Genomic DNA, 26,748 nt, shown 5'->3' with positions numbered 1-26,748 from the left:
AGAAAAATGCAATTAGACCCATATTTATCACCCTGCACAAAAACTAACATCCAAGTGGATCAAAGACCTCAACAAAAAAACCAGACGCACCAAATCTGTTAGAAGAAAAAGTGGGGAAGAGCCTTGAACTCATTGGTACAGGAGATAGCTTCCTGAACAGAACACCAACAGCAAATGGATGTACAGAGAAGTCTCCAAGCCACTTGGAGAATTTGTTATATTAACAACCTGGGGCCTGGGGCTCAGGATAGGACTAAGAAAACTTAGAGAAAACTCGTTCGTGTTCCAGATAGTAGCCAGCAACCCAGTACTTGCTTGGTACTCAACACCATGCTTCTTTTCTATCTAGTCTGATAAAAATTCAATGAAGTTTTTCAATTTATTCACAGCAGAGAAAAGGAGAAAGGAAAAGAAGCCACAAAAAAAGAAAAAAAAAAACTATCCAAGGCACCAGAAGGAAGCAATGCTATGCTGCCCCTTGCCCTGGGCCTTCTTGCAGAGAACAGCTTTCTTTCTGCCCCATGAAGGTCACTGTCTATCCCTCTGGACTTCTTAAAGAAATGTTCAACATCTTAGTCATTCAGGAAATGCAAATCAAAACGACCCTGAGATTTCACCTCACACCCATCAGAATGGCTATGATCAAAAACTCAAGGGATGATGCATGGTGGAAAGGCTGTGGAAAAGGGGGAACCCTCCTCCATTGCTGGTGGGAATGTAACCTGTACAACCACTTTGGAAATCAATCTGGTGCTTTCTCAGGAAATTAAGATTAGTACTACCTCAAGATCCAGCTATATCACTCCAAGGCATATACCCAAAAGATGCCCTACCATTCAAGAAAGATGTTTGCTCAACCATGTTCGTAGCGGCTTTATTTTTAATAGCCAGAATCTGGAAACAACATAGATGCCCCTCAACGAAGGAATGGATACAGAAAGTGTGGTACATTTGCACAATGGAATACTACTCGGCAAATAAAAACAAGGAAATCATGAAATTTGCAGGCAACAGTGGGAACTAGAAAAGATCATCCTGAGTGAGTTAACCCAGAAGCAGAAAGATACATATGGTATTTACTCACTTATAAGTGGATCTTAGCCATAATCTACAGGATAAACATACTAAAATCTATAGTCCTAAAGAAGCTTCACAATAAGGAAGACCCTAGGGAAGATGTTTAATCCTCATTCAGAAGGGCAAACAGGATAGACATCAGAAATAGAAGACAAGGAACAGGACAGGAGCCTTCCACAAAGGACCTCCAAAAGATTCTACCCAGGGTATCGAAGAATTCTCATAACCAAACTTTGGGCAGAGTGCCAGAAACCTTATAGAAGAAAGACCTGGAGGGGACAGGAACTCCACAAGAAGAACAGAGCCAAAAAAACCTGGGCCTAGGGGACCTGCAGAGACCAATACTCCAACTAAGGACCATGCATGGAGAGGACCTAGACCCCCAGGTCAGAGGAAGTCCATAGGCTGCTCAGTTTCCAAGTGGGTTCCCTTGTAAGGGGTACAGGGGCTGTCTCTGACATGAACTCAGTGGCCGTCTCTTTGATCACCTCCCCCTGCCTTGCCAGGCCACAGAGGATGATGATGTAGCCAACCTTGATGAGACCTGATAGGCTAGGATCAGATAGAAGGGTAGGAGGTCCTCCCCTAACAGGGATTAGGGAAAGAGCACAGGGGGAGAAGAGGGAGGGTGGGTGGAACTAGGAGAAGATGAGGGAAGGGGCTGCAGTGGGGATACAAAGTGAATAAATTGTGACAGATGGATAGATAGATAGATACATACATACATACATACATACTGATAAGCAAAGGATGCTGTAATCAAAGGGTTTATATAATACCTTATTCATTTGTGTTAACAATACATATACATGCTGCAACCCAACAAATCACCAAAGTAACTGTTTAAGAGTAGGAAAAGGGCCAGTGAGATGGCTCAGCAGGTAAAGCCTGCAACCTAAGTTCAATCCCTATAATCCATAAAAAAAAAAAAAAAAAAAAAAAACTAGATGAGGTAATGGGCATCTGTGATCCTTTCATTCCTACACTGAGATAAGAATGGAGACAAGAGAATCATGCAAAAGCTCAATGGCTAGTTGGCATGAAATATGCAGTGCTGCAGACACAACAAGAGACTGCCTCCAAGAAATAAGGAGAAAGAACCAACTACCAAAAACTGTACTCTGCTCTCCAAATGTACATGTGGTGGTACACACACACCTGTACCTATACACACACACAATCTCTATAAGAATCAAAGACACTTGCACACTCAAGAGTTAGAGGAATTCAGTGGCTAGCAATTTGATCACCTCCTTCTGAGCGGGGGAGGGGGGAGGGGGGAAAACGACAGCCTTACCAGGCCGCAGAGGAAGACAATGCAGCCAGTCCTGATGAGACCTGATAGGCTAGGGTCAGATGGAAGAGGAGGACCTCCCCTATAGTGGATGAGGGGAAGGGCCTGGAAGGAGATGAGGGAGGGAGGGAGGGATTGAGAAGGAATGAGGGAGGGAGCTACAGCTGGGATACAAAGTGAATACATTGTAATAAATAAAAAATAAATTGAAAAAATAATAAATTCAAAAAAAGAGTTAGAGGAAATGAGGCTTATGAAATATTCTCTGTAGCTTTAGAATTTTCTCCAAATGCATATTTCATCTATTCATATATTTAACTTTCAATCTTACTAATTCCTAAACATAGACTAAGCAATCACTAATTAATAATGATTATGTTTTTTTATATGAAGCAAAATCAAAATACCTCTAGTTAATGATATTTAAAAGCTGCCCAGTATTTTTCAAGAAGCTAGGTTTCAAAACCTAATTTCAAAAATAAAAAGGATGACCATTTACCAAAAGCAATCTATGGATTCAGTGTAATTCCCATCAAAAGACCAACACAATTCTTTACCTTGAAAAAAAATTCTCAACTTAATATGGAAAAGCAAAAAACCCAGAATTGCTAAAACAATCCTGAACAATAACAGATCTTCTGAAGGTATCTCCAGCCCAGGTCTCAAGCTGTACTATATAGAGCAACAGTTATAAAAACTCCATGGTATTGGCATAGAAACAGACTAGTGGATCAATGGAATTGAATTGAAGACCCAGAAATAAATCCACACACACCTACAGACACTTGATTTTGACAATGAAGCCAAAACCATACATTGGAAAAAAGAAAGCATTTTCAACGAATGGTGCTAGTCTAACTAGATATCTACGAATAGAAAAATGCAAATAGACCCATATTTATCACTCTGCACAAAACTAAAGTCCAAGTGGATCAAAGACCTCAACATAAAACCAGACACACTGAATCTGTTAGAAGAAACAGTGGGAAAGAACCTTGAACTCAATAGTTCAGGAAACAACTTCCTGAATAGAACACCAGCAGCTCAGATTCTAAGATCAACAATTAATAAGTGGGAGCTCATAAACCTGAAAAGCTTCTGTAAGGCATAGGATACTGTCAACAGAACAAAATGGCAGTCTACAGGTTGGGAGAAGATCTTCACAACCTTACAACCAATAGAAGGCTAACACCCAAAACATATAAAGAACTCAAGAAATTAAACAACAACAAACCAAATAATCCAATTTAAAAATTGGGTACAGAACTAAACAGAGAATTCTCAAGAGGGGAATATCAAATGGCCAAGAAACACTTAAATACACGCACAATGTCCTTAGTCGTCAGGAAAATGCAAATCAAAATGACCCTGAGATTTCACCTGGCATCCATGAGAATGGCTAAGATCAAAAACTCAACAGATAGCACATGCTGGTAAGAATGTGGGAAAAGGGGAACACCCCTCTATTGCTGGTGGGAGTGCAAACTTGTACAACCACTTTGGAAATCAATCTGGCACTTTCTCAAAAAATTGGAAATAGTGCTACCTCAAGACCCAGCTATACCACTCCTAGGCATATACCTGAAAGATGATCCAACATACAACAAAGGTGCTTGCTCAACTATGTCCATAGCAGCTCTATTTGTAACAGCCAGAAACTGAAAACAACCCAGATGTCCTTCAACTGAAGAATGGATAAAGAAATTGTGGTACATTTACACAATGGAATATTACTCAGCCATTAAAAAAAAGAAATCATGAAATTTGCAGACAAATGGTGGGAAATAGAAAAGATCATCCTGAGTGAGGTAACCCTGACTCAGAAAGACACATATGGTATATACTCACTTATAAGCAGATATTAGTCATATGATACAGGATAACCATACTACAATCCACAGACCTAAGAAGTTAAATAACAAGAAGGACCCTAGGGAGGATGCTTAATTCTCATTCAGAACAGCAAATAAAATAGACACTGGAAGCAGACAAAGAGAAGGTACAGGACAGGAGCCTGCCATAGATGTTCTCTGAAAGACTCCACCCAGCAATAGATCACAGCAGATGCTAAGACTCACAGCCAAACTTTGGGCAGTGTGTAGGGGGTCTTATGAAAAAATGGGGCAATAGACAGACCAGGAGGGGACAGGAGCTCCACAAGGAGACCAACAGAGCCAACAGAGCCAACAAATCAGGGTCCAGGGCATCCTGCAAAGATTGATGCATCAACCAAGGACCATGCATAAAATGGACCTAGACCCCCTGCTCAGATGTAGCCAATAGGCAGCTCAGTCTCCATGTGGGTTCCATAGTAAGGGGAGCAGAGGTTGCCTCTGAAATGGACTATGTTGCCTGGTCTTTGATCACTTCGTCCTGGAGGGGTAGCCTTACCAGGCCACAGAGGAAAAAGATTCAAGCAGTTCTGATGAGACTTGATAGGCTGGGGTCAGATGGTAGGAGAGGAGGGCCTCCCCTTTCTGAGGACTAGTAGAAGGAGATAGCGGGGAAGAGGGAGGAAGGGTGGGATGAGAGGAGACAAGGGAGGGGGCAACAATTGGGATGTAAAGTGAATAAATTATAAAAAATAAAAATAATAAAAAGGAAAATGAAATGCTTTATAACTCCAAGCATAAAACAACACAGAAATAAGTTAACTTTCATTTAAGGTATTCTTATATATAACACAATATTGTTTACCGTATAAAAAAGAATTATTTGCTTAAAGAATATAAAGTGGAACAACAGTAACAACGGGTAATGTTATTCAGAGATAATTATTCTGGTTACTAATTTTTCAGGAGCTATCAAAATGCTCCCCAATGATGTGTGTGTCTTTGTGTGTGTGTGTGTGTGTGTGTGTGATAGGGTGGGTGAGCCATCCATTGGCTCTAGTTCTCAAACTTTTGGTCTCACAATTCTTTTGCACACGTAACCACTTACATCAGTTATGTAGGTCTACACCACCATATTGGAAGTTAAACTTTCAATTTAAAAATGCATTTATTGACTTAATTTTTAGTACATTTATCTACTTAGAGAGAGAGAATGAGTCAGTGAGTGAGTGAGTGAGTGAATGAGTGTGTGTGTGTGTGTGTGTGTGTGTGTGTGTGTGTGTGTGTCTGTATGCATGCATCTTCATGTGTGCTCATGCAGGTCAAGGAAAAACTTGTAGAAGTTGGTTCTCTTTCCATTCTGTGGGTTCCAGGGATCAAACTCAGGTCATCAGGTCAGCACTTTGAGCCATCTCACCAGCCGTACTAATTCATTTAGAAATAAATGTTTACATGTTTATATAAATAACAAAAAGTTATGGAAAATAACACTGTACTTCATAGAGCCTGTAAAATAACACTGTACTTCATGAAAACATCATGACAAAAATGAAAAGAAAATATTTAATACCAGAGGCTGGAAAGATGGCTCAGTAGTTAAGAGCACTGGCTGCTCTTACAGGAGACCTGGGTTCAGTTCCAAGCACCCACATGGAGGGAGGAGCCCACAATTGCTTATGACACCTTCTTCTAGAGTCTTCAGGAACCTACATACATTTGTACACACAAATGGTGCACAATACATACACTCAGCTATAGCCCACACCCTAAACAAAAAACAAACAAAAAAATCTTAAAAATATACCTTATACTGCCTTTGCTTTATTAACACAAACAGTTTTGACTTCTCAGTCACATATAAGGATATTGAGGATGGATGTACACAGAAGTCTCCAAGCCACTTGGAGAATTTGTTACACTAACAACCTGGGGCCTGGGGCTCAGGATAGGACTAAGGAAGCAGAGAAGACCCGTTCGTGTTCCAGATAGTAGCCAGCAACCCAGTACTTGCTTGGTACTCAACACCATGCTTCTTTTCTATCTAGTCTGATAAAAATTCAATGAAGTTTTTCAATTTATTCACAGCAGAGAAAAGGAGAAAGGAAAAGAAGCCACAAAAAAAGAAAAAAACTATCCAAGGCACCAGAAGGAAGCAATGCCATGCTGCCCCTTGCCCTGGGCCTTCTTGCAGAGAACAGCTTTCTTCCTGGCCCATGAAGGACACTGTGTAGCCCTCTGACCCTCTTAGTACACACAAAAACACTTTTTTAGGTTTTGAGGGGCGTTTTGTTTTGTTTTATTTAAAAACAAACAAACAAACAACAAAAAACAAGCTCTTACCTTTCTTGCCCAGGCTTGCCTTGAACTTGTGGTTATCCTCCTGCCTCAGCCTTCCAAAGGCTGGGATTACGGGCATGAGCCATAATCTTAAACCTGAGTTTAAGACACTTCTCTACCATTCAGTCTACACAGAATACTGCCTTCAATCCTTAAATGTCTGGAGAGTAATAAAATCCCTATAAGATTTTTAAAAGATTTATTTATTATTTATATAATGTTCTGTCTGCATGTATACCTACACATCAGAAGAAGGCACCAGATCTCATTATAGATGGTTGTGAGCCACCATGTGGTTGCTGGGAATTGAACTCCTGACCTCTGGAAGAGCAACCAGTGCTCTTAACCTCTGAGCCATCTCTCCAGCCCATCTTTATAAGATCTTAAAGCACTGCATAAGCTGATAGCTCCAAATGGAATATTGAACTTACTGAAGATAATGCAATAATGCAATAGACCAGAAGCCAGTTGAAACTAGAACCAATTATACAAAATAGTAGGCCTAACAATTCAAACAGCAAATTTAAACTGTTAAGTTAAAAATAAATATCTATTTAGACTTTTACTTTTAATCATAAGCCATAATAAATTCCAGACAGATCAACTGTTTTTGAAATGGAGAGAGCTGACCCTTTTCATCACAGTGTTCCCAGGACCTCCTTTAGAGCTGGTGTGCAGCCAACTTGGAGAATGCTGGTCAAGCAGAAAAAACTAATTTGACTTCCAACTTATGCAACCCTGGGCAAGATTTTTGTACCTCTGTCCTTCACATCCAGCTTATAAAGGGTGATTCAAAATGACACCAGAAACATGAGACGAAAGTTCCATATTAATGAGTATAAGGAGCCAGGCACAGTAGCCTATACACCTGGAAGTTCAGCACTTGGAAGTGGAGCTAAGAGGAATGCCGTGAGTTTGAGGTTAGCCTACACTACACAGTTACTGGAAGGCCAGCCTGAACTACAGAGTAAGACTTTCTTAAAAGGAAAACAAATAAACAAAAATTAGCAGAAGGAATCAGGATTAGAAAGCTGCAGTCATCCATATGTTACTATTCTTCAAATATGTTTAGCATGAATATTCTAGTATCAAGAACAATGCCCATTCTCCTAGTACCCACCCTCATGTGATTAAGTTGACTAAGTTATAAGAGCATACACTTTCCCTTGGGCCTCAGTAAAATTATTTTATTTTGGAATGCGGAGAAGTTGCAGCCCATAAACCCATCTCTTTTTCCTGAATTGGCCCTTTTACCAAAAAAAAGGCCTGGCTGACATCTCTGCTCTACAGGATATTGGAAATTTTCCTTTCACTGTTACTGTCAAGAGAACTAAAGGCAAGAGACAAGCCCAGGAATCTGTGGAGGGTTGGGTGGAAAAATGAGGGCAAGAGGGCGTGCTCCCAGGAACAGCAAAGACTTGGAGTTGAAAAAGCCCTGGTGTGACACTATGCAAAGCATACACTTGTCATTTTTCTACAGAACAGAGATGCCAACCCCTCCCACACAAATAAAAACATCAAATGAGGCGATGAACACAAAGCTCCGAGATGTCAACTGCAGGGTAGCTAGACTGTCAGAGAACAAAACTTAAGCAAATGCTTTTTCTCCCACGGAAATGCTTTTTTCCATAGAAGGAGATGTGAGCAGAGGTGCCGGGAGCTGCCTAGAACTTACCCTATAAGCTCCCATTACATTGCCACTGCTATGGCTGAACCCAGGCTCACACTGCTCATGATGGTTAACCTCTATTATCATCTTGACAGGATCTAGAACCAACTAAGCCTCTTAGCATGACTGTGAGATAAGGTCAGGTCAGCTTCTGGACATGCCTGTGGGATAAGGTTCAGTGCATGCCTGTGAAGGTTAACTGAGGTGAAAAACCCCTTAACTGTGGGCAGCCCCATTCTATAGGCTGAAATCCAGGACTGAGCAAAAAGGAAAGCGTGCACTGAACTTCATACTTCTCTCTCTGCTTCCTGACTGTGGACATAATGTGACCAGCTACCTCAAGCTCCTGCTGCCATGACATCCCCACCATGAGAGGCTGTACTATCAAACCCTAAGCCAAACTCCCCCTCTTGAGTTGCTTCTGCCAAATAGTTTGTTTCAGCAGGTCAAGTAACTAGCAAGAGCCCACTACAAGTAAGGTGCTAGAGAGACAAATTTAACTGTTTTCTACCTTGTCTATCACAACAGGCTTACACACAAAACTAGAGCAAAAACAAACTTCATAAAGTTTTATATGTTAATATGTTTACATGAAAGTTGTCACACTTGTTAATCTTGGACCCCAAGTATGATAAACTAAATAATGCATATAGTTACAACTTATGAATAAAGTCTCATATTTTTCTTTCAGTTTGGTTCAAGTCTGAAGAACCTGGGCCCTGGGTCCTGGTACAGGAAGTGATGGATAGCCCTGGTTTATATGCAATTCCTTGATGCACTTTTGATTGCTCCCCACTGCTTTGTTGTCCTTGGTACTACAAGCTCTTGAGGCTATCAACTCATAAAATAGTCCTAACTTCACCTGGCCTCCTGGAAGAAGAGATTCCTTTGCTTTCCTGTGCTGTGTATGGAACAGATCCCATGGTTTCTAATAGACTCCTGTATGGTTTCCTCTACCTTTCCTCCCCTCCAAGATAAGAGTCTCCCTACGTAGCCAAGGCCAGCTTCAAATTCATAATCCTCCTGACTTAAGTACCTAGGTGCTTCACACCTGTATTGTACTCCAAATCTACCAACATTCATCATGTCTTTCCAGTTCTCATGCTCTGTTTAGCTCGTTTTTATTTTACTTGGAGAGTATATCATTCTGTAAACATAACTATTCCTTGTCATGTGTGGCTTGATAATAAATATCTATGTATTTTTATAATCGTTTTATAATCTTTTTAAAAACTGTGTGTACATACTAAAGTATGTATAGAATCTTGTGTGTGTGTGTTACCATGTATACAGGTGTTCAAGCATCCAGAGGCCAGGAGAGGACTTCAGAGTCATCTTTTATCCATTTCTTTATTCCCTTGAGACAGGGAATAAAGACAGCCTTCAGGTCTCCCTGAACCTGAAGTTTGCTGTTCAGCTAGACTGACTGACGAATAAACTTCTGGGATTTACTTGGCTCTGCCCTCCAGTGCTGAGGTCAAAGGTTTGTGTGGCCATGCAGCTTTTATACCAGCACCATGGATCCAAATTTGGGTTCTCATGCTTGCTCAGCAAGCAGTCCAACAGACTGAGCCATCTCCCCACCCCATAGTTGTATATTTTAAAATGCAAATTCCATTCGTTCACTAAACAGAGATTTACTGAGTACTAAACATGTACCATCACTAAAGCTATAATAAGTTCATCTACTCAGTTCACAGTCTATAGGTTGGAATAGACAATGAAAGTATAGTTTATCCACTAGACTACAAAGAATAGGAAACAGAATTTACCTTGAAGTAGTAGTTGCAAAAACACAGAGTATAAGAAAATAAATACTTTAAAAAGCACAATAAACTCAAAGTACAGTTTGAGGATAAAAAAATCCCCCTTCTATTTATGAATTGTACCATAATTTCGAATTATAACAATAAATATTTCCAAACCTCACATCTACTGTATTATTCACATCGTGGTCAAACACTTCAAATGCTTCTTTGATCCTCTTATGCAAGTCTGCCATTATATACTCTGCAAAAGACAAAGTAAACAAAATCGCTTTATTAATTCAAAACAAAATTCTCAGTAAACTAACTAGAAATCTTTTGGTAGTTTTCTTTGTTTTGTCTGTCCATCCGTCTGTCTGTCTGTTTTGAGACAAGGTCTCACTATCTCCATATGTAGACCAAGCTGCCTTTCAATCTCAATGCTGAGACTCCAGGCATGTGCCATCATGTCTGGCTAAAGTACAAATAAGGAAGAACCTGAAAGAGTCATTCTTGGTCTCCTTTGTAAATCATATGCCATGCCCTCTGGAAATGCCAAAGAACAGATCTGACAAAAGCAAGTTAAGGCCAGAAGGGGTTCTTCTGATATAGTCTCTCATGCTGGGGAAGTCATGATACTAGACACTTTTTTTTTTCTTGAGGTATAACAGTAAACTTACTTCAATTTTCATCTTGTGTATGTGGTGTGTGTGTGTGTGTGTGTGTGTGTGTGTGTATGCACAAGGTGAAGAGGCACTATCAGAAATCACCTTCTAACTCTGCCAATTTACTTTTTGAGACAAGTTCTTTTACCAAACGTGGAGCTTGCTGTTTCAGACAGTCAAGCAAGCCCCTTGAACTATCTCTGCCCTCCACTGCTGGAGTATAGATCTGCTGCTGCTCTGGCTATTATGTGTTTGCTGGGGATCCAAATTCAGATCCTCCTGTTTGTACTGCCTCTTGCCATTCAGTCACTAAGATGTCTCCCTACTGAGTAATCTGCAGCCACTAATTTTGAGCTTAAGTACACAGTACAGTATACTACAAAAAGCCAATACCCAGATCTAAAGCCAATATTCAGATCTAAATGGTCTGAGACCTTCAGCCTACCCTCTGTCTAATGTAGTCTGGTTGCCATTCTAGTTCAACAAGAAATATAAACCCAAGACAACAAACGCCATCTACTTGCTGGTAGTAGACCTGCTCATTACCTTTGCTCTGCTCTTGAAGAGGGCTGAAGGTGGGCAAGAGGCATATAAACCCGCCTGTGCTTCAGGGAGCTTTAAGCAGTGTGGGATTAGAGCTCACCTCCATGGAATAGTGAAGTAGTCAATAAACATCACTGAGCTTACTATGCTCCACACACTCAAGGTCATAGCAAGGAGTCAAAGAGACAAAAAGTTCCTGACTCAGTATCCTTATTGGAGAGAGACATAAATGTCTACATATTTGTCGACATATACAGTAGGTTGTATGACCTTAAACAGAAAAAAGGAAAAGGAAATAGTAAGAGCTGTGAAGAGTCCCAATGAGAATGCCCACCTTGGTGACAAGGTGACAGGATACAGCTGACAGACAGGAAGAGCCAATCTGTAAATATCTCCAGAAAGTTTTCGGGCAGAGAGAACAGAAAGTGCAGAACAGCAGGTTGTGAGTTGTTGGGTGGGAGCTGAATCCCTTAAGGATTTTGAACTTTGCCCTGAATGCCATGAGAAACCACTGGAAGGTTCTATGCATTATGGGGACCTGATTGTCTTTTCACCATTGTCACTGTGTAGAGAAAGGCGGTCACAGAGACCAATGCAGAGGTGCCTGCAGTATCTCTCTCAGATATGAGCAGTGGCTGACCCTATAAGGGGAACAGTGGACATGGAAAGAAATGACAGGACTCTGGTTACAATCTGAAGGCAGTGTCACTAAGATGTGCTGACAGAGTTGGTAGGAGGAGGAGGGACGGGACAGGGTTGAGACTGACTTCCAAGTGTTTTGATGAGTAAAAAAAAGGACAACTAACTAGAGATACAGCTCAGTGGTGGAGCACAAATGAGAAGTTAGGTCCCCCCTTAAAAGGGGGGGGGGAGTTTGCATCATCAAGTCTCAGATTTTTACAATGAAACAGCCATGTAATCAAGTCTCAATATGAAGAAATGTGTACAACAGGATACCCAGAAAGGAAGAGAAGGATAAAGTATGAGAATAGTTTTTCCAAATAGAAAACCACCAAATATGGAATAAGACCACATACCTAACCCCACCTTATGTAGAGGGCACAAGAAGGAATAATAATTTAAAAGTCAAAAGACAAAAATGGAAAATTTTTATAACACTCATTCTCTTTGTTCTAATGCAACCACTAATCATTTTGCCACATTTTCCTCCAAGTTCTATGCATATGCTTTTATACATTGCATTCTGTTATCAACATTCGTTCACTCAAGAAGTATTTACTAGCCAAGTATTGGGTGTCTGGTTCCAGGTCATTCTTAGAACTAAAGAAACCAAGGTTCAGTGAAATTCAGCAACCCATCCAAGGAAAGAGTTTATTAAGGGGCAGGGCTGGATGAAACCCAGGTATTTCCCTCTTGAATCCAGTTCCTCCATCTAACTACTAGTTCACTCTATCTATTAGCATTCATAACATAAGAACTATAACTAGAGTTCCTTCATCTAAATGTTTTTTTCCAGGTGGCAGCATAACTTTCCATCTTTTGCAGCTACCGCAGGAATACAACAGAATTTACTGACATAATTAAATTTTACTATAACAGACAATGAAAAGCTTACTAATTTTATAAAGAAAACATGAATGTTGCTTCATTATTTAAGTTTACACTTCTCTGATTACATGTGAGTCTCACTAACGGCCCATGTTTTTGTATGTCACCTGCTTTCAGTTACTAACTGTCAGCTCACATTCTCTACTTAACCCTTACTAGGATCTTCTATTATTTCTTAATCGTTTGTGTGAGCTCCTTAGAAAGCAATGACTTAGCCTCTGTCAGTCAAAAGCACTGCAAACAACCTTCAAGGTCACTTGTTTAATTTGATTTTGTAAAATGAGAGCAGATGTCTATCTGGACATCAAAACTGCCCATTCCCTGAGGCAGGGCAAAGAATATGGGGGAGTTTAAATTAGTTTAAAATCACCTAAAAATATTTACCTTCCCAACCCATAATTAGTTACTCTTCTGTTCTTTAATCTTTCACTCAAAGATAACTTTTAAGTATTCTTCCTTCTCAAAAGATATTACACTTACATCTTTGTGACTGCTTGGTATTCAATTACAGGTCTTTACCAAAATTAGTTAGACCAACACCCTAATTGTAGATACTTCATTATTTTGTTACTTTCATTATTACAATAAATGCTTTAGTGAACAATCTTATCTAGTTCATTTTTGGACATTTGTTATCCATCTCATTAGAATTCAATGGCAGAGGAGGCTGGAAAGGTGGCTTAGTCAGTAAAGTGCTCACTGAAAAGCATGGTGATCTTGTATCACCAACACCCATATAAAAGGTCAGCATGGCAGCAATGCTTGTAATCTCAGTGCTCTGGAGGCAGAGAGAGGATGGTCCCTAGGGCTTGCTCACCACCAGTCTATCTGAATCAGTGAGTTCCAAGCTCAAAAACATTAAGTGGACAGCAATTGAGGAAGACACCCGATAAGACACTTTTGGCACACACACAAAGAGAAGGAGAGAAGAAGAGAGAGACTGGTCAAAATTATATGGAATATGAGAAAGGTGTTTTTATTGAGACAAGGTCTTAGTGTCCCAGGAAATCTCAAATATATGACTAGATAGCAGAGAATGACCTTAAACTTCTGATCCTCCTTCCACCAACTCCTGAGAGCTGACAGTACATGCATGTGCCACCACACCTGGTTTACACAGTGTAGGTGTCAGAGACAGAACTTATCACTTCATGCATGCTAAGCAAGTACTCTACCAGCTGGCCTACCTCCCTAGCCCTAGAGAAGTTCCTATTAATCATCACCATCAAAATGTGACAGAAAGCCCACTGTTGCCACTTTAGAAAGGAATTCAGGAACTACTGGAGAAATGCATTGATATTCCAGAAACCCAAAGAGCACCTTCAAGTGCAGCCAGTTGGGGTTGAGGAGCTGATTTTTTTGTTTTTGTTTTTGTTGTTTTTTTTTACATGAGTGTTTGTAACAAGGTAATAACAAACATTCATGATTACACATATCAGCCACTTCTGTCCCTGTGTAGCTGCAGTGCCCTCTGAGCAGCAGCCAAGCTCATTGCATGGCTCTGATAACAAGAAAAGGTGTACAGATGTTACCATTATGTTACATGTGTAAATCGTTACCATTGTTTTTGATAGGAGACATTGTTTTCTTCTGTTTGTTTTCAGACAAGTCCTCACTAAGTGGCCCAAGGAGTTCTATAATTCAAACTCCTCTTGCATTGATCTTCTGATTGCTGGGATTACAGGCATGAGTTACCACATCAACCCTCCATATTATTATGAAGTAATTAATATAAGAAAATTCAGCTGAATGAATAAACCATTTATATTAGCAAAAAAAATAAGCTTTATTTCTCCAGTTACAAGTTTATAATTTTAATAATTGCAAATTTAAATGGTTTCAAAATGTCTTGACAAAAATATATGAAGTTTCTCATTGGTGGAATACTATCAAAAACTGAGAGATTTGTACAAAAGTTTTTAACAAGAATTGAATCTCCAGGTGTGGTTGCTTGAGAGGTAAAAGCAGACAGATATCTGTGAGTTTAATGGCAGCCTGGCCTACAAAGAGGGTTGCAGGACAGCCAGGGCTATGTAATGAGGCCCTGTCTCAAAGAGAAAAAATTGAATTTCAACTACGGGTAGTTATCTCACAGTACTCAGGAAGTGAAGGCAGGAGGGTCAAGAGTTCAAGGTCCTCCTCTACTATATAGTGAAGGCTTACCTTTAAAAAAAAAGTGGAAAAAATCTGTTTGTATTAAGTGTGTGGGCATGTGTACAAGTAACCACAGAGTACAGAAGAGGCTCTCTAAGACCCTGGAGCTAGAGTTACAAGTAGCTGTGACCTATCTGAGGTGGGTTCTGAGAATCAAACTTGGATGCTCTGAAACAGCAGCAAATGCTTTTAATCACTGAGCCATTTTTTCTAGCCCAGAAAATAACTTTTTAAAAATAAGTAAAAAGAATTTAATATTTTAGATGTTGTAGCCAATGGGGAGGTTTTTTAATTCAAGGCCAGTCTCAGTTACCTTGTCTCAAAAACTAAGGAGGGCTAGCAAGGCGGCTCAGTGGGTAAAAGTGCTCACCATGAAAGCCTGACAACCTGGGCTCTGCCCCTGGAGCCTGTGTTAACGGTGGAAGGACAGAGACCTGATTCTCTAGAGTCATCTGCTAGCCTCTATACATACACCATAGGACACATCTCAACAATAATAAATGAAAGACAAGTAGCTCAGTGACAGGCTTGCCTAGCAATATGCAAAGCGAGAAAACCAACAATTTATCTCCAGCACTGCATCACAAAAGGTTATCACGATTCTGATTTCCATCCAAAAGCCCTTCTAGTTATTATTCCAGCATATTATACAATACTAGTTTCCATGCTATGCTTTGAATGATTAAACCACCTGTGGCCCAAAGGTTATCACCTTCAACTTTTTCATTCTCCTACGGCTCAACTAACTCAGAGACTTGAGACTTGCCTCCTGCCTTTTGCCCATCCTACTCCTTAAATAATCAATAGCTACATTATGCTCCCAATGCTACTCGTATCCTCTTGCTCACAGCTTGTCTTTTCCAATTTCTTTAATTAAGAAATTTCCAAACAGACAGAAAAGTTGGAAGCTTAGTTAGCAGCCCTATGCACGCCACCTAGATTGAAGTAGTATAAACACTGCCATTTTTTCTATTCTCCCTCCACTCTATGTAATTTGCTAGCCCTCCTTAGTTTTTGAGACAAGGTCTTACAATGTAGCTGAAGACTTCAACATGCATCTCCTAAAAATAAGAGCAATCTCCTATATAATCTCAATGCTATTTTAATATCCTCAAAAAATAACCAAATTCACTATACTCATCTCTTCTATTCCATATTCAAATGTCTCCATCTGTCCCCAAATGTCTTTGCTACTTCCTTCGACCTAAAATTTCAGAAAAGTTTATGTACTCCATTTAATGTGTATATGTGTATATTTTTCAACAGTCTCTCATAATTCCTCCTCCCTCCCACACCTATGAAATGAGCTTGTTGGCGAGACTGTGGTATACACTGGTTTATGTAATGTTCTCTATAATCTAACTTGACTGATAGCTTCCTTTTCAATTACTGATCCACAACAGTCCATCCCTTCAGGGAATGTCACCTACCAAGTCTCATTGCTGCTCCCTCTCCCTCCCTTCCTCCCTCCCTCCCTCCATTCCTCCCTCCCTTTTCCTTCCTTCCTCCCTCTCCCTCCCTCTCTCCTTCACGTTTATCATTTCAACTCATTCAGTTTATAACACAGCATGCCTGAAGTTCTATTTGACAATAAATGTCTTCTCACTCTGTTTATGAAACACTTCTGAAACATGTCCCACTTCCCCTTCCATCGATAATTTGTGTTTAGAGGCTCATCACTTCCTGCCTCTCTGCCTTTAGTGTCCTTTCCCATTCCACCCCTCAAATCACAGTCACATTTTGCTTGGGTGATTTTTCTTTCTTTTCTATTTGAATTTTTTTTCTTTGTTTTTCTGGTGAGGGAGCTAGAATCTAAAGCCTTTCACAAGCTAGATAAGCATTCTAACACTGAGCTATAGCCCTAGTGCCAGGACAATCATTCTAAAATGGAAGTTTGTCCCTATGACTTTCTGCTATCTAATCTTTCAATGGTGTCATCCCCCACCCTCACCCCAAGGCCATTCCATGAACTGGCCATTCTCCTTTACTGGATACATGAAGGCCTTAGGAACTAGGCCCCCAGCCTGTCTCCAACATATTTTTTTAATTTATTTTTGAGACAGACTCTTAGTCCAGGCTGCCCTCAAACTCATTATGTCACCCAGGATAGCCTCCTGCTTCAGGCTCCCACATGCTGGGATTATAGGTATGTGCCACCATGCCTGAATTCCAAATACATTTTTTAAACTCTTACAATTCAACATGAAAATAGCCTGATCTTTAAATAGGCAATGGACTTGAATAAATATTTCTAAATAAATAAATAAAAATAACTAATGAGAACATTCGTAGGTGTGCTATACTCCTAGTCACGGTAATCAGAGGCATAATGAGACAGCACTTCACACCGTTAGGATGCCAGTTACCACAAACAGCAAGTTACTATGTTTGAGCACCTGTCTCCTCTAAAACACATGTTGGAATTTAGCTGCTTCTGTTACAGTATTGAGACTCGGGTCTTTTAAGAGGTGACCAGGCCATGTAGCCTGTGCTCTCTGGAATAAGTTAATATATTTAACTATAGAAACTGAGTGAATTCAGCCTCCATGCTGGCCAGTTTTGTGTGAACTTGACACAAGGTAGAGTGTTTGGGGAAGAGAGAACTTCAATTGGGAAAATGCCCCCACCAGACTGCACTGTGGGCAGTGCCACGTTGGTGCTATAAAGAAGCAAGCTGAACAAGCCACGAGGGCAAACCTTTGGCTTCTGCTTGAGTTCATCCCTCCAGGGTCCTGCCTTGAGTTCTAGCCCTGACTTCCCCTCAGGACAGATGTATCGAGCCATGGAAGCTCAAGTAAACCCGTTCTTCCCCAAGTTTCTTTAGGACAATAGAACCCTAAGACAGAAATCAGTGCCAGAGGTATAGTCACACAGTATTGCTGTGACAGGCCTGCTCATGTGTTCTGGGGAGGAGTGCAGTGACATCTGGACTTCAGGCTGGAAAAGCCATTGAGTACTCAGAACACAGTGGCTGTTCCGTGGGGATTTAGAAGACAATGCTAAGAGCAGTGCAGATAATGGAGGCCTGGCTTGTGAAGTTTCAGACTAAAGTTTTGTTGGTGGTGGTGGTTGGTTGGTTGGTTGGTTGGTTGGTTGTTTTTATTTTGTTTTGTTTTGTTTTTTGGTATGGGGTTCTTCTGTGTAGCTCTGACTGTCCTGGAACTGGCTCTACAGACCAGGCTAGCCTCAAACTCAAAGATCTGCCTGCTTCTGCCTCCTGAGTTCTGGGATTAAAGGCATGTGCCCACCACACATTCAGCAAAAAGAGAAATTTTAAGATTTCCTTAAAAACGCATTTGGAACCATTTGATATTTTGAATTCAGAACCACTAAAGTGAAACTTTTGCTTTTCTAAAACAAGTGATACTGGTTAGCTGGGGCTAGAAATTAGCACTGATTACAAAGAGACCATCATCACTGAGACAGAATCTTCTGGGAAGTGTTTCCAGGGGGTAGAATACGGAAGCTGTGGTCCAGAGCAGGCCAAGGTTCTGTCAGGCAAACTTATTAATGTGTAAGAGTCTCCCAAACTGTTACTGGAGTTAAAGGAACAAAGGAGATGCCAGGCGATGGTGTGCATGCCTCTAATCCCAGAAACAGAGGCAGAGGCTGAGGCTGAGGCAGGCAGATCTCTGCGTTCCAGGCCAGCCTGCACTACAGAGGTAGTTCCAAGACAGCCAAGGCTATACAAAGAAACCCTGTATCAAAACAAACACACAATCTCATCCCTCCCCTATCTGTGACTATTCCTTCGTGCGTGCGCTTGTGTGTGAGTGTGTATGAGTATGTTTGTGTTGGTGTATGTAGAATGTGTGTGAACATGTGCTGTACCAAGCTCCTTCTATACCGAGTATATTGTCCAGTGGCTCACTCTTTTCCATAGACAATTTTTCATGTCAGAACATATATGTCTACTTTATTCTTTTCATCATGAAGGAGTCATGGAGAGCAGCTAAGGCTTGGTCAGGACAGGCCATTGGCGAAGATGCAACCTTAATTGCAGTTGAGAGATTTTTCCATGTTTTAGGGAGACCTAATTTTTAGGTATTTGAATTTTTAAAGACCGCAACTTTTAGAATTGGACTGTTTTATATGTGATATTAATACTAAAAATGTGCCATCTTAAGGACACATGGGAATGGAAAGATTGAATGATGATGTGTTTTTGGGTCAGTTTAACAATGGGTCAATGGAGTTGGCTAGTTTTATGTCAACTTGACACAAACTAGAGTCATTTGTGAAGCAGGAACTCCAACTGAGAAAATGTTCTCTGCCAGACTGGCCTTGGGCAAGCTTGTGGGACATTTTCTTGACTGCTGATTGAAGTGAGAGGACCCAGCTCACTGTGGATGGTGCTACCCCAGGGACTGGAGATCCTGAATTCTAGAAGAAAGCAGGCTGAGGAACTCAAGAGGAATAAGCCAGTAAGCAGCACCCCTCCATGGCCTCTTCATCAGTTCCTGCCTCTAGGTTTCTGCCCTGTTTAAGTTCCTACCCAGCTTCTCTTCATGATGAGCTGTGACTGGGATATGTAAGGTGAAATAAACCCTTTCCTCCCCAAGTTGCTTTTGATCACAGTGTTTATTCACAGCAATGGTGTCCCTAGCTAAGACAGCTTCCTTCTCTTAGCTTCTGTTTTCCACTGCTGTCCTCTCCACTTTCTCCTCTCTTTCTCCCTCCTTTCTTCTTGTTGTCTATCAGGTACTGCACAGCAAGAAGGCTCTTATCACATGCTGGTGATTTGATCTTGAACTTCCCAATCCCTAGAACTTTCAGGAAATAATCTCCAGTTCTTTATAATGTAGCCAATATTTTGTTATAGGAGCACAGACAAACAGTGTAGACTATGTGAATGTAGAAAATAAGAGATCCTTGTAAATTGCTTCTGGGAATATAAAATAGTACAGATGCTATTAAAAAATATATGGCACCTCCTCAAATTTTCAAACATTTCATTTCTATCGCTCCAATAATTCTGACTGAAAATCAAAGATGAGAATTTCCAACAGTCAAAAGATAGAAACTGTCCACACACAGTCAAATGGATAAACAGAATGTGGCATATATATAACAATGAAGTATTGTTCAGTCTTGAAAAGGGAGACTTTGAACCTTGAAGACCATTGCACTTAGTGATGATACAAATTAGACACAAAAGGACAAATACTGTATGACTTGACTTATATAAGGTCTATCAAACCCCTAAGACTGAAGATGTAACAATGGTTGCTAAGAGCTGGAAAAGGAAGAAATGGGGATTTAGTTTGGGCTGAGGAAACAGTACTGGAATGGACAGTGATAGTGCACAACATTATAAATGTGTTTAATATCAATGAACTGTACACTCAGAAATGGGTGAGGAAGCTTGAAAAGGGCCTAATTTATTTGAAGTTAAAAATAATTAATCATTGTGATTTCCTAAAGTTGCTGAAGCTTACAATGCTAACAGCTATATATACTTGTGAATAAAAATAAAATAAAATAAAATAAAATAAAATAAAATAAAATAAAATAAAATAAAAACCTGCATCAGGTACTTCAAGGGGTGAACTGAATGACAGCTAGAATATTCCTTAGTAAAAATGTTATTTAAAGGAGAAAGGGAGATACATTATAATCATTGGATTCACAAAGAATACAAATATAGAAGAAAGCATTTCTATTATTCTCACAGAGTACATTAACACAGACAAAAAATGAATTAAAAATAAAAATGCCAAGTCCTTAATGCAAATTTTCTTCTAGAAAACTCCTAGCAATCCATTCACATTTTAATGAAGGCAATACATTTTATTGTAGCAATATACATACTGACAAGCATTAAATCCATGTATACTTGGAAAAAAAGCATTTTCTTTGGCAATATTTAACAGTCCAAGGGTAAATTTCTAGACGTTTATTTCCTCTCCAAGTGATTCTAATATGAAAATGTTCGTTTAAAATTCTGAAGTGAAATAATGTTTATTTTAAAATATTAGTACTAGCCCAAAGCTTCCCAACTCTAGGGTAAGTTCCTTTCTTCTCGGATACTTAATGACTGATAGGAAAATCTGCATGCATAGCAGTAGCTGAATGGTAGAATTCATCTTCAAAAGCATTAGTATAGGGCTAGAGAGATGGTCCATCAGGTACTTGTGACCAAGCTTGACAACCTATTCCCAGAACCGTCATGAAAGAATCAACTCCAGCATGCCCCACTCCCCAAAAGCATGAGCACGAGATAGAGTTTACATGTTCTAAATACCAGCCCAAACATGTCACCATTATTTCATGCCTTTCTATCCTGTGTGAGAAATTTCCATAAAGCTAAGAACATTAACCATGGGTAAAAATCTTCTACAGAACAGCCTAACAAAAGGGCGGGGGAGATGACTCCAAGGCTAAGGACACATACTGCTCTTCCAGCAGACCCTAGTTCAAGTTCTAACACGCACATCAGGTGGCTCACAACCAGCTTCTCTGGCACCTGCACTCACACTCAGGCACAATGTATCTTTTTCTAGAACAGTATCTGACTGTCCCGGAAATCAAAAAGCAGGCTAGGCTAGCTGGCCAGTGAGCCCCAGAACCCCATATCTTTGCCCCATCCCTCCACCTCCAGTGCTGGGATACAAGCCTGTGACAAGATGCCTGGCTTTTTTAAAATTTGGATCCTTGGAATCACATTCTGGTCCCTTCAAGCACTTTACTGACAGATACCTCCCCAGCCCACAAAGTCTTATTTTAACTTGATTCATTAGTGATGTCAATAAATAATGCCATAATTCATAAGTCTATTCTAGAAATAAACCAACTTCTTGCTACAAAAAATGTTTAAACTATAACTTTATCATATATGAGAACATGACTGGTTGATAACGGAAGTACACCTATTTAATTTATGATTATATCTAATTTAATGCCAGGAATGTTAAATTAATTAAATAGTTAAAACTGTAAGTTTGAGTTTCGATAAACTATGCAATTTTGCTGAGCTTGAAGGACAATATTAAAAAAATATTTATTTATTTTTGGACAAATCTCACGTTCAGCAAATGTTCTAGTAAACATTACTTTATACAGAGGGCCCATTTCCAAAGGGGGTAGGGCCATGTGTGGACACAAGCACTGTTATATGATGGTCAGATGCTCAAACAATACCAGAACTACCAGTTCACATAACTACTGTGACATATAGGCTGTTTTATACTTTATACATCTTAGTTTACTGTTTACTGCCAAAAGGGTTGTCTCTCTTGATAAAATGAGAATCTTAGTATCTCTAAATGTTAGCAGGCAGGAACATTTCTCATTTCTTGCTACTCTCCATTCCCCATATATTCTTCTGGGTATTTATTATATACTAATTCATGTGTGTTTTAGAATGCTTATCTTTTGTATTAAAAATGAAAAATAATTTTAAAAAGATTTTAAAGATAGGCTAGAAAAGTATCTCAGTGGTGGAGTGTGTGTCTAATACAGCCCAGGCTTTAGATTTTTTTTTCCCCAGCACCACCAAGAAAGAAAAAAGGAAAGGAGAGAGAGAAGAAAAAAAAAAGAGCATGAGAAAAATTTTAAAGTACAATTATACAGCACAGTTTTACTCCTGAATGCCCCTATAATAATATGTAGCTAGGAGACCCCAGCAACACGCAGGTGAACTTGCACTTTTTAATCAGCCACATTAAAGGAGGCTATAGTCCACCTACGAGCAAGATAGCTAGAGAGTTTTATCTGTGGATCCCATATATGGACACAAATAAAAAGATTTATCGAGGGCTGGAGAGATGGTTCAGTAGCTAACATCATTTGCTGCTCTTCCAGAGGACCAAAGTTCAGTTCACAGCACCCACGACAAGCAAAGCAGAACTGCCTGAAACCATGGCTCCAAGGAATCTGACACCCTCTTCTGGTCCCCATGAGCACATGCACATGCATAGCATTCACACAGACACCACCACCACCATCATCATCAGTTTTAATGTGCATATACATATTATTTGGGTTTTGTTAGTTTGTTTGATTTTTGACACAGAGTCTCACTATGCAGCCCTGGCTACCCTGGAATTCACTATGTTGACCAAGCTGGACTTGAACTCACAGAGACCTGCCTGTCTCTGCCTCCAGCAAACCTGGATCAGTGACCTAACACTGTAGGCTAAGGGAACTTGGGCTAGTTATTTTCCCTAAGGACTGCGGAGATTTTGCCCTCTCCCCATGCTGAGAATCAGAGTCAGGGCCCTGTGAGTGCTGGGCAAATGCTCTATCACTAAACTTCACTCTCATCCTAAATTCTTTTCTAAAATAGAAACTATTCTTTACTCAAAGAATTCTGTATTATTTCCCCTTCATTTCCCCTCCCCTCTGCCAGCTCCTAACACAATTAATACAGTCTCTTCCAGCAAGCCTCCACCTACAGTAAACCCCCTCTTCCTTCCCTCATCTCCAGGATATGCCAAAAACCTGTCCTCTGGAATTCATTAGTTCAAGTGAGCACTTCTTACGTACTAAACACCAGAGACAGTGGAGAACGAAGTAGACAGATGTGTTGGCATTCTAATGGAAAATCAGACACTAAACAAATTACACAAAGAACTAAATGTGGTCAAATCCTTACACTCAGCCAGTTGTTTACATCTTCCCTCCACTAACACTAAGTTTCCAGTGCCATTACAAGTTTATTTTCATATCTCATGTATTCAGTAGTACACAACCTAAGAGGAAGAACAACTCCTCTCAGAAAGAATGCTTACTTAATGAAGGAAGGTCCTGGAAAAGACAAGGTAGATGAGATCCTAAATATGAATGGGATATTATCTTTGAACAAGACAAAAAAAAAAAAAGATTTCCTCCCAACGGCTATGGGAGGGTAGGGGTAGAGGTATGGCTCTACAGCACTGGCCTAGCTACATTCAAGAATCTGGACTCCATCCCCAGGACTACAAAAACAAAAATAAACAGTCTTCCTATTTTAAGGAATATAGAAAAGAAGAGCATTTATAAGATAGGTTTTAAGGCAACAATGGAGTTCATGAAAGCCTAATGGCTACCAATCTTAAAACAGAAATCAGTACTATCCATGGAGAATTAGAAAACTGGAGTTGGAGCAGGAGGCTTAAAGGTAGAAGTTTCTCCCATTTCCAAACCAAAATAGGGCTAGAATGGATACCATCCAGGGCCATAGTCTCCTCTTCCCCTCCCCTCCTTTTTCTTTCTTCTTTTTTTCTTTTTGGACATCCAGGATCTGAATATTATTCCTATTTGGAGGGAACCCTATTGTGTAAAACTCTGACAGAAAACTGTGTCTACTCAGCAGTTAAAACAAACAAGGTAGATATGCCCCTCCTAGGTGGCAATAGAGTAGGCATGTGACCTAGGCTGGAGGTAGGCAGGTGTTTTTGTGCAGGATTTTAAATCTTAAGAAGATAATATTAAACCAGGAGGTAGTGGTGCACACTTTCGGTCCCAGCACTTGGGGGTGCAAGGTGAGAGGGGTTGTCAAGAGGCAGGCAGATCTCTGAGTTAGCATCCAGACCAGCCTGGTCTACAGAGTGAGTTCCACACCTGCCAGCACAACGCAGAGAAAACCTGTCTTGAAAACAAACAAATGAACAAACAAAAGAAGATAATTTTAGCTGGGTGTGGTGGTCCAGGTCTTTAATCCTAATACTTAGAAGGCAGAAGCAGGAGGATCTCTGTGAGTTCAGGACCAACCTGGTCTACATAACGAGTTCCAGACCAGTCACAGCTACATAGTGAGACTTTGTCTCAAATAAATAAATAAGATGATTTTAAAATGCAGAGATAAGATTATTTGTGAAAATTATACAGCAAATAACAGTAGAAATTTTCTGGCAGTGGTCCAGGGACAACAACAGTTCTGTCCTGTGTAAAATAACATCAGCTGTGATACATACTGGGCCTCTTTTGTTCTCATCCAAACTGGTTCTGTGGCTTTCTTTTGATTCTGTAAGCTCCTTGCTACCTTTTCATCAACTCCTTTCTCTCCACATTAACCACATCAGCCTTGTTAGACTGATGAGCTGTGAGCTAAAAGAAGCCAGAACTCTTGATAGAGCCAACACAGACTCAACTGGGGAGAGGGGGGTACATAGCACCACTGGGGAATCTGGGAAACTGAGTCAGTCAATACAATGAGGGAGTCAAGATTTCAAAGTAGCTCACAGAGTTTAATCATGAAAGTAGAATGCTGAAAAGGTTGAACATAAACTCAGCACAGTCATTTCACCTCCACTACCTCCTAGGATACAAATACAAAAACAGGAGGCAAACTGGAGGCAGAGGCAGGTGATCTGTTTGAGGCCAGCCTGGCCTGGTACACACAGAGAGTTCCAGGACAGCATCCTATTTTCCACAAAGAAAGACCTTGTCTCAAAAAAAAAAAAAAAAGAAAAAATGCTGAAAAGAAGCCGAATGGAAGTGAAAGTCACTAGAGTTAAGGAGACTATAAAATGGGTGTGCTGAATAAAATCTACATGGTTACTGAAATAATTACCGAAGTTACCCAAAAGGAGGATAGAATTTAGAGTGAACAGAAAGACTAACAAAGAAATGACAACAGGAGTAAGCAAAAGACACTGAAAAAAACTGACGGTGCAAAGACAGAATATGATTGTGGTGGTATACATATCAATGTTCTCTATCATATGCAGAACCTAGATTTGAATACATATTCACATATGTAAATACATGTGTAATATGAAAATAGAAAAAGGACTAGTTGGATAAGGCAAATGGAAGAGAGTAGAGGGAGAGCAAATAGGAGCAAGTGTCAATGATATACATATAAAAAGGTCAAAAGGAAACCCATGATTTTGTAAACTAGCTGAAAATTTAAAATTGAAATTTTTAAATGATGGTACAAAAGAAAGAATTTCTCTGACAATGAAGAGCAGTAATTTTTCATTGAGTTGTACTGTGGTAGTACATAAACATAATTCCAGAAGTGGAGAGGCTGAGGCAGGAGGACTGCAACTTTCCCGTTAGCCTGTTTTACACAGTAAAAGCCTGGCTCAAAAGCAATAGTAGAAATGTTTTAATTGGAAGTAAAATGACTAATTTATGGTCTTGAAATAAAGAAGACAGAGGAGAATAAGACACACAACCGTGGTATCCCAGAAAAGAATGCTGGAGTAAAAAATGAGATAAATATATTTGTAAAGAAGTTTACTAGTGTTAGAAAAAAATCTGAGTCTCCAAAGATTCCATTAAAGTGCTCCAGGGAAAGTCAGTAGGTGGATGTGAAAACAGAGGGATAAAAGGTCACGCTATGTAGAGAATGGAATATAAGAAAAGACAGTTGACCAGAGATAGCCAAAAATAAAATGGAAGTAGCTTGCTCTCTTTGAATTCTAAGTTTAAAAAAAAAGTTCCCAACATTTGCGCAGCTCAATTTTATGTACTATTGACTTGTGGGTGCCTCTTCCCTTCTCTCTTTTCAATTGATGTGTCTCGATGGGCGTTAATCTTTGCCATCAAATACTGGGTGGTAAGGAATAAATAACTGGTCTCTTAAGATTACAGGTCTGCAGACATGAGAAAAGCTGTTCTCAAGAAGCTGTTAAGTAACCACTGCCAAGAAACCTCACACTTGGACTTTTGATACGACTTTTGAGCAGTTGGTCAATAAGGCCATAAAAAAGGTACAGGGGAGCTGTTTTTATGGAGCACTGACACCTCATTTGGGCTCACCAGATAATTAAAAGTAGAATGAAAGCCTGGTATCTCTGCTTTTATCTGTGCCTATCCTCATTCAAAGAAAAACAGAAATAAACAAATGAAGGAAGGAAGAAGGAAGAAGGGAAGGAAGGAAGAGAGAGAGCAAGGAAGGAAGGAAGGAGGGAGGAAAGGAGGGAAGAAAGAA

At 40.0% G+C, this 26,748-nt stretch overlaps 1 protein-coding gene across 3 annotated transcripts in view; it reads right to left on the bottom strand.

Moving 5' to 3' along the window:
• Efcab2 (EF-hand calcium binding domain 2) overlaps window positions 1-26,748 on the bottom strand; it is a 73,132-nt gene that overhangs the window by 36,172 nt on the left and 10,212 nt on the right. Inside the window, exon 2 of one of the 3 annotated variants that reach the window (XM_021643863.2) lies at window positions 10,135-10,219. The exons of the other annotated variants lie outside the window; for them this stretch is intronic. Within the exon in view, the coding sequence (XP_021499538.1) occupies window positions 10,135-10,219 (85 nt within the window). The remainder of the gene's footprint in view (window positions 1-10,134; window positions 10,220-26,748) is intronic. 3 annotated transcript variants of the gene reach the window in all.

The sequence above is a fragment of the Meriones unguiculatus genome, chromosome 11 (assembly GCF_030254825.1).
Source record: "Meriones unguiculatus strain TT.TT164.6M chromosome 11, Bangor_MerUng_6.1, whole genome shotgun sequence".
In the NCBI taxonomy this organism is placed as follows: domain Eukaryota; kingdom Metazoa; phylum Chordata; class Mammalia; order Rodentia; family Muridae; genus Meriones; species Meriones unguiculatus.
Note: the sequence above shows the minus strand (reverse complement) of the source record. Positions and strands in the feature narration are given on the sequence as shown.